The sequence below is a fragment of the Sorex araneus genome, chromosome 1 (genome assembly GCF_027595985.1).
Source record: "Sorex araneus isolate mSorAra2 chromosome 1, mSorAra2.pri, whole genome shotgun sequence".
NCBI lineage: Eukaryota > Metazoa > Chordata > Mammalia > Eulipotyphla > Soricidae > Sorex > Sorex araneus.
In genome coordinates, this window is record NC_073302.1 from 332,216,312 (window position 1) to 332,229,459 (window position 13,148).

General features: G+C 38.0%; 1 protein-coding gene across 9 annotated transcripts in view; it reads right to left on the reverse strand.

Moving 5' to 3' along the window:
* PSD3 (pleckstrin and Sec7 domain containing 3) overlaps positions 1-13,148 on the reverse strand; it is a 525,397-nt gene that overhangs the window by 153,787 nt on the left and 358,462 nt on the right. For all 9 annotated transcript variants that reach the window (XM_055144428.1, XM_012935700.2, XM_055144411.1 and 6 more), the window contains one exon: positions 8,076-8,119. In XM_055144428.1, the coding sequence (XP_055000403.1) occupies positions 8,076-8,119 (44 nt within the window). The remainder of the gene's footprint in view (positions 1-8,075; positions 8,120-13,148) is intronic.

Genomic DNA, 13,148 nt, shown 5'->3' on the forward strand with positions numbered 1-13,148 from the left:
TTGCCCTTAGTTCCTAGCACCAAAAAAGCAGGGTCCCGACGAGGGACAGAATGTACCCAGGGCAAGCTGTGAGCTACCCTGGCATCAAAATGGGCCAGGCCAAAGCAACACAATACTTAACTACGAGTTGAGAGCAAAGTCATAGTCAAATGCTGTCATGATCCAAAAGTAACAAGACTGGGACGCTGCTGGGGTTAGGAAGAGTAACCTGGCCTGAGGACTATGGTCTGGAATATATAGTGAATGTCCTCAGGAAGAACCCAACTTTAAGTCTGATATATCTTACTGTGCTCATACAGAATGACATTGCTAGAAATATGAGAGGTAAATTTACTACAACTATTTAAGTGGATTACTAGCTGTGGAAGGAAGAAAGGGACATTCCTTGACACACCCTTGTCTGGACCCCACCCTTGAGCGGATTTCCTAGTAATCTGGAGTAATCTCCTAGATGAGATTTTTGTTAATTTCCTGGAGGAGTGGTCTTACCCCTCTTTGTTGATTGTTAATGTCAATCCACCTTTGTGTCACCGCCCTATGTGATTGCTATATAAACTAAGACTGGGGGAAGAGAGGGAGACAGCAGAGACAGAAGAAGAGACAGCAGAGACAGAAGAAGAAGCAGCAGGACACAGACAGAAGACACAGAAAGAGGAGGCAGAGAGAAGACAGATGCATGAGAGAAGACACAGAAGCAGAGACAGAGAGAGGTCAGAAGAGACCAGAGGAGAGACTACAGAGACAAAGATAGAGAGACAGACAGAAGAGAGCACAGGGGCACACACAGAAGCAGAGCACAAGGAGGAGCCATCCTGATCCAGTCCACACACAGTGGCTCGAGAGCACCGAACTCAGCTGCACACACTCGAGAGAGAACTGCCCTGAGAGCCCTCGAAAAACACAACAGAACAACACACACATCATCACCCCCTCCCAAGAGCAAGCATGCCTTTGTAATTTTTCGCATACAACTATACCAAATCCTTTTAGTCTTAATTTTTTCACTATCAATTATCAGCAGCAAACTGGAGGAAATCTTGGGGCTTAATGCAATAATTGAGTTTATACATTTTAAACAAAGTATCACACACGTCTTAATTCAAAATAATTGAATATAGGGGGCTGCTGGAGTGATAGCACAGCAGATAGGGTGTTTGCCTTGCATGAGGCTGACCGGGTTTAATTCCCAGCATCCCATATGGTCTCTTGAGCACCGCCAGGATTAATTCCTGGGTGTAGAGGCAGGAGTAATCTGTGCATCGCTGGGTATGACCCCAAAAAGAAAAAAAAACCCAACAACAACAAAAAAAGCCCAAAAAAACCCAAACAAAATCAAATGGAATATAAAAAAAACTATATGAAAAAAAACATTCATACCTGTGTTCACTCCAGCCATTACTATAATAGACAATATATTGTAGTGGGGGTACTAGGTAGTTTTGTATTTGCCATATTGTTAATGTTATTCCTCTTACCCCAATACAAATATTTATAGTCCTATAAACCAATGGTACTTCAAAATTAAAAAATGAAATATAATCATATTAAAAACCTGAAATTAACTTTTCATAAGATATATTACTATGACTTAAATTTTCTCACAAGTAAAATATAATTTAAAAACATTTTTACTAGTATATAAGCATATACCTTATATATATGTATTATATAATATATATATATATGTAAAATCCAATCCTTGCTGGAGTGCTATAATACTGGGAAAAAAAATCAGGAAGAAATTTATCACAAGCACAATATAAGTTAATAACATTTTTGCTAGTATATAAGCTTATATCTTATATATATGCATTATATAATACACACACATATATATACACACATATACATATATAAAATTCAATCTTTGCTGGAGTGCTATAATACTGGGAAACAAAAATCAGGAAGGATTTTATCACAAGTACAATATAATTTAAAAACATTTTTGCTGCACCAGACCCGAATTGGGGCCAACAACACCGGGGAGCCGGAAGGAGGAGGTGCAGCCAGCACACCTTCTCCAGATGGAGCCCTGGCGACACTGAGCAGCAACTAACACGGCTCCGGGATTCGGGACCGGGACACATCCGAGCCGGGGGGGGGGGCACTGGAGTGGGGCGGTGCCAGCCCAAACTCCAAGAGGTCCTGGCCACTGGAAGTCACGCCCTCGACCCACCCTCGGCGCCATCTTGCCATGATCAACAGAGAAGCGGACAGGCATTCTGGTGAGCAACACAGCCCGGAAAATGCTCCAGACCCAAATTGGGGCCAATAACAGCAGGGAGCCGGAAGGAGGAGGTGCAGCCAACACACCTTCTCCAGATGGAGCCCTGGCGACACTGAGCAGCAACTAACACAGCTCGGGATTTGGGACTGGGACACATCCGAAAGGCGGGGCCGCTAACGCAGCCGCGCGACCTTTTCTAAAACCTGAAAACATACAATCTTTTAATGGAAAACTAGTTATCAAATGCTTCCTTAATAGGGTTATCTTGTTTGGGGGTATAACTCCCACAACAATAGTGAGTTTTGTGTTGAAATATGGAACGTAATCAAGGTAAAGAGAAAATGAAGTGAAATTCATCAGTTATACAGTTGGGGTGGGGGGCGGGGGTATACCGGGGATTTTGGTGGTGGAATATGGGCACTGGTGAAGGGATGGTGTTTGAATACGGTATAACTGAGACATAAACCTGAGAACTTTGTAACTTTCCACATGGTGATAAAATAAAATTAAAAAAAAAACTATGAAGCTTGAAAAAAAAATAAAAAAACAAAAAACATTTTTGCTTGTATATAAGCATATATCTTACATATATGCATTATATAATACACACACATACATTCTAAGTGGAAATAATAGTGTATGTTTGAGAAGTGCAACTTTCTATAAAACAATAATTAAACTTATTTTTTATTTGATGCTACTAATTAAATTAGTATTAACGGTTAGTTAAGAAAACTATGAAAAAGAATTAACAAATGAAAAAAGATAAAGTATGAAACCTCTGTAAGATTTGTTGTGGAGGAAAATGTTTTCTTTTTGAGACTACAAAGTGACATTGGAAGCAATTCGCTATTTCAAATCCACATGTGAGATTAGAAAATGAATGAAAATGCCACAAAAAATAGAAGGTATTTTCATTCCCATTATCTAATATTCTTTAATCAAATATACATATAAAGAAGTGCACACTCTCATATGGGTAACATCATATGGTTGAGTTACTATTTCCTGAAATTAGCTCATACATGGACAGCACTAGTTCTATAAAAAGATCAATTATTTCTAAAGTTGATAGCCAAAAAGTACACAGTAAAGCTAAGCAACAGAAAGATCTTATCAAAAGCTCCTTTCTTTCTCTCTCTCTCTATATATACACACACACACACATACATATGTACACATATATACACATATATATGTATATAGCTCAGAGCTTTTGCAATGTAATCTAAAAGAATGATCCCAATATATTATTACCTAATTTAATTAGATAAGAAAATTGATATATGATGGCAGGCAGAACTAAATTTATTATTTGTTTTTGTGTTTTTGAGTCAACTGGTTTCTGCTCAAGGACTACTCAGGGATCACTCTTGGTGGAGCTCCAGGGCCATGTAAGGTGCTGGGGATCAAACTGGCTAAGTGCAAGGCAAGCTCTTTGCCCACTGTACTATTTGTTTGGATCCAGAAGCTAAACTTAAACACAAAAATAACAAAGGTTTTAAAATGCTCCAGGTATAACAAGTTAGAGGGGAATATAAGATAAAGACTATCTGTGATGCAAGGTAAATTTTGTAGCATTCTCAACACCAAGGTGAGTAGGGACCTGAGTGAGAACACAGAAGTACATTACTTAAAACTAGTTTTATTGTACCTTCATTAAAGTGAGACTGAACATATGAATTTTAATATAATTTTCAATAGAGTACAGATTTCTTGCCACTCAAACACTGCTATGTAATAAGAGTAGAAGTTAAAAGACCATATGGAAGTCAAAAGATCAGTTTTTTTTTCTGATAAAGAAGATATTGCACATACCCTATTTTCCTTTTATTTTAATTGTTGTAGCCTCTTAAGATTCTCACATAACTAAATTTTAAACAATTTTAACAGATTATTCACTGCTTCATATTTATTGCATCTATAGTAAAGCTTACATTTCACAGACCATTAAAGACTGTGTATTAGTATACAGTTACTTGTGTACGATTACACAGGAAAGGAAAGCAGTTACAATTTCATCAAATCTTTTACATTATAGGTAGCACAAGAAAACTGTATTATAAAAAATCATAAACACTAGCTGTTAGACATGAAAAATGAATGAAATGAATTGGAATCAGAAAAGAAGTCAAACTAGAAACCTCTTCTTGCTCTTCTACCCTTCCAGGTGAGATTAATCTCCATCTGAGACAGCTGGCACAACTAGGAAGTGAAAACAGACCCCTCCTTCCTATTAGGTTCCAGCAGTCTCCTCACCCAATTTCCACCACAGTAGGCCCATATCACAGCTCCTGGCTCTCTGCTTATGCAGCCACTCAACTTATATATCACTGTGTCACTGTCATTCCATTGCTCATTGATTTGGTCCAGCAGGCACCAGTAACGTCTCCATTGTGAGACTTGTTACTGTTTTTGGTATATCAAATACGCCACAGGTAACTTGCCAGGCTCTGCCCTGGGGGCGAGATATTCTTGGTAGCTTGCCAGGCTTTTTGAGAGGGATGGAAGGATTGAACCTGGGTCAGCAGCATGCAAGACAAATGCCCTCAGCAAATTATACACTGTTCACAATAATACTTCCTGTCATTTGGTGAAGAGGGGCAGAGAAGGAAAAGAGTCTTCCAGAGTGTGATGTCGGATATTAACCCAAGGTGTTTTAGGCTTCATCTGTGAATTGGCCCTTTTCTTCCTCCCAGAGAAGCTTATCATGTCATTGCTAGCATCCCTAATTTAAAGTTTGTCTTTAACCTTTCCTTTGTATCTTACCTCTCATTGTCTCAGTCCCCCAAGTCAGTCTTGATTACTTATAAGCCAAAACTTTGTGGTGATTCTGAACTTTGCATTTGTACTGCTTTGATATTTGAAGTGCTGGGTATTTGTACCTGCTTTTCTATTTCCTCTATAGCCTTTTTATATTTTAGTATAGAGCAATATTCTTTGGTTAAACACAGAAAGACCATTAATGCTATGCTCCTAATATTTGGGAGTTGATTGAATCTGAAATATACCAGCTCCTGGGCATAATTACTAGGTCATAATTACTTGACTCAGGCTTCAGTTGCTGTAGTTCCTAACACCCGAAAAGGGAGGTCCCGCCATGGGACTGGGATACACCTGGGGCAAGAGGCAAAGCTACCCCGGCATTCAAATGGGACACTCTAGAAAGCATAAATGCATAAACTTGATGCAAGCTGTTATCACTTAAGATACAGTACCCCCATGGGGAAAGACAAGCTGAACTGGCCTAAAGACTTAGTCTGGGATTATGGTAAAAGCCTTGCTTGCTCTCAGAGCCCAGAGAACTAAGTTTGGAGATCCTTTTCTCTTACTGTGTTTAACCAAGCAACTGCAAGTATTGATAACTTATACAACTAGAGGGAAAGATAAAAGCAAGGTAGATGTCCCTGGGAGACAGTGTCTCCTTGAGTTAATCTCCCCAAGAGAATTTCCTCTGCCAAATGTTTATCTATGTAAATGACCAATCACACCTATGTCATTATCTCAACCCCCCCTTCAGATGTTCTATAAGTATGCTATCAGCTGTACATTAAATGTACATTAAATTTACATCAAATGTACATCAAATGTACATCAAATTTTCACCATCAGACTGTGGTTTCCCTTTTCTGTGTCTCTCTGCTGGGGAGGCCTGGGGAGGTGGGGAGGTAGCTCTGGGCCATCATATGTACACTCGTCACAGCAACAGCAGCCCCCACAATTTTCTTTGTGAACTCATGGGTATAAATACAAAAACTCAACCCTACTCAGCAGGAACACTAGAAAATCGATGGGGAAAATACATAGAAACCCATTAGTAAGAACAATAACAGGGAGGGCACGTTATTAACAACTGTAATCAGTTCTGCAAATCCTCAGAAAATGATCTTAGTGACACCCTGCTAAGGACGTTTAATGAGCTCAAAGAAATGATGACAAAGGTAGTGAGGAAAGCACAAGAACCTATAAGAGTTGAAATAAGAAAACCAAAGCAGAAATTAAGAGTATGGTAGGATAAATAAAGAAGCCACTAGAAGCTCTGGGCAGCAGAATTACACAGCTAAGAAAAGATCAAGAATCTTCAAGATGAAATGGAAAAAACTGGTAGAAAACAACTGAAGATGGAAATACGTTTGAAGAGAAATGAACAACACAATAGACAATGGTGGGATAAACTTAAGAAGAATAACGCAAGAATAATGAGTTCTTAAAGAGTGAAAAGGTAAATCTGATGAAAAACTAATTATTTAAAAATCATAATTAAGAATTTTCCAGAGTTGTGGAATACAGGCAATTAACTGTAAGATGCCAATTGGTCCCAGCAAAAACAGACTCAACTAGGAAAAATCCAAGATACATTGTGCTAAGAAATATAAAAACCAAGGACAGAGGCAGAATATTGAAAGCAGAAAGATCAAAAAAGAAATTACATACAAAAGAAAGTCCATAAGATGCACAGCAGATATATCAAACAAGATCCTATGAGCCAGAAGAGAATGCAGGTAATTATATTATAACATCATTATTACATATTAATGATATCAGAACTTATCATTGTGATAGTTATCATAGATATAAATGATAATGCTATCCTGCCAGATTATTATTCAGAACTTAAAGAACAATACAAAGCTTCATGGACAGGCAATGTAGGGAAGTCATAACCTTGAAACCATATGCAAGAATCACTAAATTAGCATCATTAAGAAGGACAAAGTTCCCATTACAAGGCATTGTATATGGTAATCACTCACAGGGCTTATTGTTGCCCTCTCTTAGATTAAGAATGGTATGTTTACTCCTGATATGATAGATGATTTTATATATTTTAAATATCAAGTTAATGTCTCATTTCTATTGAATGTTCTATGTCTGATTATAGGGCTGGAGCTAGCACAGTGGTAGGGCGTTCGCCTTGTACACGGCCAACCCGTGTTCGATTCCTCCGCCCCTCTTGGAGAGCCCAGCAAGCTACTGAGAGTATTTTGCCTGCACGGCAGAGCCTGAAAAGCTACCTGTGACATATTCGATATGCCAAAAACAGTAACAACAAGTCTCACAATGGGAGACGTTACTGGTGCCCGCTCGAGCAAATCGATAAACAATGGGATGAAAGTGCTACAGTGCTAGTTAACTTAATATTTCTCAAGTTATATGTATCCACGGGACTTTTTCTTTTTCTTTTCATTTTGTGCATAATATCCATCAATGTACTGGCATAGTTAAAGGGATTTATTTTTTGAGTGTGTGAGGGGTAGCTTATTGTTGTTTGGGGGATATTCCTGGCTTTGAGCTCAGGATTGACTTCTGGGAGGTGCCCAGAGAACTATACTGATGCTGGGGATGAACTGAGAATGGTTGCATGCAAACATCTTTTCTCCTTTACAATCTCCCCTCTATGATACCTACATGATTAGTGTAAAAGAAACAGTATTAAAAACGCATGATTTATTATGATAGGAGAATTAAAATAATTGAAGGGTACCAAAATAATTTCCATTGCATTCTGGAATTATGAATTGTATTTTTTATCATGCCTTAGAGGATACACTTTAATAGAGCTGCTTGTTGACATAGAATAAAGATTAAAGATTAGGAACAGGCTGGGTACCAAGAAATCAAGATGTAATCAAAAATTACATGATATTACATGATACTGAGATGTAATCAAGATATTTGGGATTTATTTAGTTTGTACACATAGTAGACACTAGTATAGATGTCTACTGGTGTAAAATGAGAACTATGATTACATATTTAACCCTCCTTTAAGATCATCTTCAGGCATAAGCTAAGAAAAAAAGTCAAGTAATTAATTTATAAAAAAACTAATAGCCAGTATACTTACACTGCCCATTCCAGCTTCTCATTCTTGATTGAGTTATACAGAGCCTGTGAAATGAGAAAACAGAATAGCATTATTCTTTTCATTCTGCTCCACAATTGAATTAAGTAAATAACCAATGTCAGTAAATTTACTCTTTCACATACCAATCATCTTAATGGGATATGCCTGAAGACCCTTGTTGTTTATATGAAGAATGATAAGGAATAAGGGGGATAAGATAAATGAGCAAATAGTAAGCCTTTTATGAAAATTTCATAATATATGAAGTGAAAAAATGGCTTTTATAAGGTATACAATACTCTTGCTACATTTTGTCATAGTAAAATATTAGGATATAATGAAAGTAAGACATTGTAGTCTATTTGTCTCATTCAAAGTATTTGTCATCATATATTCTAGCTAGTAGTGAAGTTCAGTAGTAGATCATAAACCTAACATATGTGAGATCCTAGGTTTAATGTCTCCAAGCACTACCCAGAATGGTTCTGGACCCCAATGCACTATTGACGTGACCTCCACAAATTTTAAGAAATGTATGTTCAAAGCAAAAGTGAAAACACAAAATATGGCCCTGCAGTTCTACTACTCTGGATAATAGAAGACATATCTATTATATCAGTGCACTAGGTGCAACTGTTTTCATGACAACTTAATGAGCAAGATACATGAAAAGGAGCTGAAGCCAGAATATAGAAAACTATATTAGAGTAAATTTAGTTCTCAGCAATGACTAATGAAGTTTTTATTATTTTATAAGTCATGAGTATTATACTTGTTTGTGTGGTGAAGGCATGGAATATTTAGAAAGTTTCCAGGAAGCAAGCAAATGAGAGGAAAAAATGATCCATATTTCTCATTTACGCCTTTTAAAGTCTCATTCAGGTGTAAGAGGAAGTCTCCACATATGAAAAGAGAAAAGCTGAAAACCAGTAGAGAATAATATTTTCAGCAAAAAAACACATTCCAAACAGCCAGAGAGTACAGAGGATAATGCAGGCACTTGTCTTGCATGCAGCTCACCCAGGTTCAATCCCTGCCAAACCACATATGTTCTCACAAGCACTGCCAGGAATGAATCATGGGCACAAATCCAGGAGTAAGCCCTGAGCACAAAGTGAGGATTAAGCCCAGAGCTTATCTAAATGTGACCAAAACTATAATTCCAACCCTACCAAATACATGAAAATTCAGTATACACACATATAGATTATGAATTTTGTACTGTTTTAACCTGGAAGCTTATAAAGAATCTGACCCATTTCATCGTTGCTAGGACATGACCAAATATGTGCTAAAAATCATAGAACAACAACTTAAAAACAAAGACATGCCATAATTTTAATTTTGAAGAAATAGAGCTGTAATGAACCTAGAGTAAAAATGTCATTTTTGGAGTAGTGTTTTGGAGCTCTTGAGATAGATACTGAGAAGTGAAACTGCTACATCTCACATTAGATCAATTATTAGTTTTTTGAGAAGTGTCCATTTTGTTTTCCAAACAAGCTGAACCAGTTGACAATTCCACCAGTGATAGATGAGAGTTCATTTCTCTTCACATGCCTGCTAGTAGGGTTGTACTGATTGTGTGCTAATCCACAGGTGTGAAATTATATCTAATTGCTAATTTGATTTTCATTTCTCTGATGATAAGTGATGAAAATGATTCATCAATTGGCCATTTGTACATTTTTTAAAAGAATGTGTCTATTTTTGTCTTCTCTCCATTTAAAAAAATGGTGGTGTTTTTTGTTGTCAAGTTTTAGAAATGGGTGATCAAATATCTTCTCTCAGTCTGTGGGGTGTCCTTTTATTCTAATCACCATTTCTTTTAAAATGAATAGAAGACTATTAATTTGATGTAGCTCATTGGTTTCTTTTTGCTTCTGTTCACTTGGCAAGGCACTGAGACACTGAAGATGTCTCTAGATCCAATTACATGAAGGGTTCAACCTATATTTTTTCAATATCATCAGTGGATTCAAATTTTATATGGAGCGCTTTAATCCATCTGATTCCCAGCACCATTTGTTGCAGAGAATTTCTTTGTTCCACTTCACAAATCTTTCTCCTTTGTTGGAGATTTAGGTGTCATTTCCTGGCTTTAGGCTCTCACTTCCATTACATACTGTCCTGAGAAGCTATTTTATATTCTGGTACCACACTATCTTGATGATTAATAGTTTTATAATAAAAACTTACAGTTGGGGAAAGGAAAGTCTCCTACCATTTTCCCTAGAATTGCTATGGCCATGACAGGGTTTTACTAATCACAGAAATTTTAACACCTTTTATCTGTGACATGAAAATACTCCACAGAGATTTTTACAGGGATTTTCAGTTAATCTAGATAATGCTTTGGATAAGGCTGTCACTGACTCTTAAAATTTTATTTAGTCCACAGAGAAGATCTAAAATTATTCAAGATTGGGTTGAAACCCAATCCCTTCACCATTGTCCACACCCCTTCATTGATCTCCCCCACTGCACTTCTCTCAAACCCACCAGCCTGCCTCCATAACAAGAACTTTTATAAGTTTTGGCTGTTACTGGTAGGGTTTTATGCTTAACACTCTGACACCTTTCAGCACTCCCTCACCTTGCAGTAAACCACTTCACTAAAATTTTTTGTAGTGTTTTCTCCTGTTTTACTCCACCCCAACTCCCAAAACCTATTTGCCCAGATAGTACACTTCCTACTGAAGAACAGTTCTCATATTCATTGATTCTATTGCCTTTGGGTATTTATTATGCCCTTACTATGTTTCTTAATATCCTGCATATAAGAGAGACTGTTTTGTTTCAGTCTCCCACTGACAAACTTCACTCAGCATTATACTCTTTTTTCCCCCTCTCCACTTTTATTTATTTTCTAATGAAACACCATGAGATACAGTTACAGACTTATAAACTTTCCTGATTACGTTTCAGTCATACAATAATCGAATACCCATCCCTCCACCAGTGCCCATTCTCCACCACCAATGCTCCCAGTATCCCTCCCACCACCCCCACCCCTTCCCACTCCCTGCCTCAGTGGCAGGCACATACCCTCCTACTCTCTCTTCCTTTGGGTGTTATGGTTTGCAATACAAGTACTAAGCGGCCATCATGTTTGGTCCATAGTCTACGTTCAGTACGCATCTCCCATCCCCAAAGAGCCCTGCAATCAGCATTTACTTGGTGGTCCCTTCTCTATCCCAGCTACCCTTTCCTCCAGCACGTGAGACCAGCTTCCAAGTCATGAAGCAATCCATCTGGCCTTTTTATCTCTACTATCCTTCGGTATTAGTCTCCTATTTTGTTACTTTATATTCCACAAATGAGTGCAGTCATTTGTTGGGGCTGGGCTGAGCTATCAGGGCAAGACCATGTAGACTGTACCATACTACTGACAGGAACATAGGGACCCATGAAAATGGGTGAGATTTCTCCTGTGTCCTGACTGGTTTGGATGAAGCTGACCATTTTCCCCCTTCAATCTGCCTTCAGAGAATAATTCCTGTATCTTGTTAGGGGCAGTGTTCCTTTTCTCACAGAAGCCTGGCTGGTCTTTGACATGCAGATCTCAGATGTTAGCCAGGCCTGATCTTTGATATTGTAAATTGCAGACTTTGGCCTAGCCTAGTCTTTGGTATGTAGATAGGCCCAGTTTGTATTTGAAGTGTAGATTTCAGGCAGCAGCCCAGCCTTGTCTTGGCAGCCCAGCTTTGTCTTTGGGATGTAAATCCAAATGCTTGTAGCTCAAGAAATGTTTTGGTTTTGTATCTTCTTTCTGGAGGCCAAAATTACTGGCCTGCAGATGCAAGGAAACAATGCATGTTTTGCTGCCTCAATGTTCTTTCTGTAACTTCTTTTGATGCTTTTGATGATGTCATTGTATAGCACACTTTAGAGGTACCATGATCAATAAAAGGAGACTACAGGGCTCTTTACCTTTGTCAACAGTCAGAGAGAACCTTGGCTTCCATGAAATACATTTCTGAAAGTTCACACAACAGTCATTCTAGGTCTGTTCCTCTCTGTCTGACTCATTTCACTTAGGCTGATATTCTCCATGTCCATCCACTTATATGCAAATTTCATGACTTCATGTTTTCTAACAGCTGCATAGTATTCCATTGTGTAGATATAACAAGGTTTCTTTAACCAGTCATCTGTTCTTGGGCACAAGGGATTTTTTTTCCAGGTTCTGGATATTGTAAATAGTGCCTTAATAAACATACAAGTGCAGATGTCATTTCTAGTGTACATTTTTGCATCTCTGGGAAGTATTCCCAGAAGTGGTATTGATGGGTCAAATGGGAGCTCAAATTGTAGTGTTTTGAGAAACGTCCATACTGTTTTCCAAAATGGTTGTACCAGTCGGCTTTCCCACCAACAGTGAAGGAGAGTCCCTTTCTCCCCATATCTACACCAGCACCAGTTGCTTTTGTTCTTTTGGATGTGTGCCAGTCTCTGGGGTGTGAGATATCTCATTATTTTGATCTGCATCTCCCTGATGATGAAGTGGCATTTAGGCCATTCAGATTTATTCTTTGAGAAAGTTTCTGTTCACTTCATCGCCCCATTATCTGATGAGATTGGATGTTTCCTTCTTGTAGAGTTCAACCAGTTCCTTGTATATCCTTGATATCAGCCCTTTATCAATTGGGTATTGGGTGAATATCCTTTATCATTCTGTAGACTGTCTTTGTACTCTGGTCACTTTCTTTTGAGGTGCAGATGCTTCTTAGTTTAAGAAGCTTTTTAGTTTGAGTCCCATTTGTTTATCTCTATTTCCATTTGCTTGGTCAATGGTACTTATTCTTTGAAGATGCCTTTAGCTTCAATGTTGTTTAATTTTCAGGTGTTTGATTTGATTCTCCATTTCTGTGTGATTAACTTCTATCTTCAGTGCATTCTCTGAAAACATAGTTGATATATTTTTATCTTCCTGGTTCTGTTAAGGTATTTTTTGTGGCCAGGCACATGGTCTATCATGTCAAATGTCCTATGTCCACTGGAGAAAAATGTGTATTTCGTTTTGGGGGAAGAAAAGCCCTGTATACATCTACTATCCCTCTCTTTTCCATT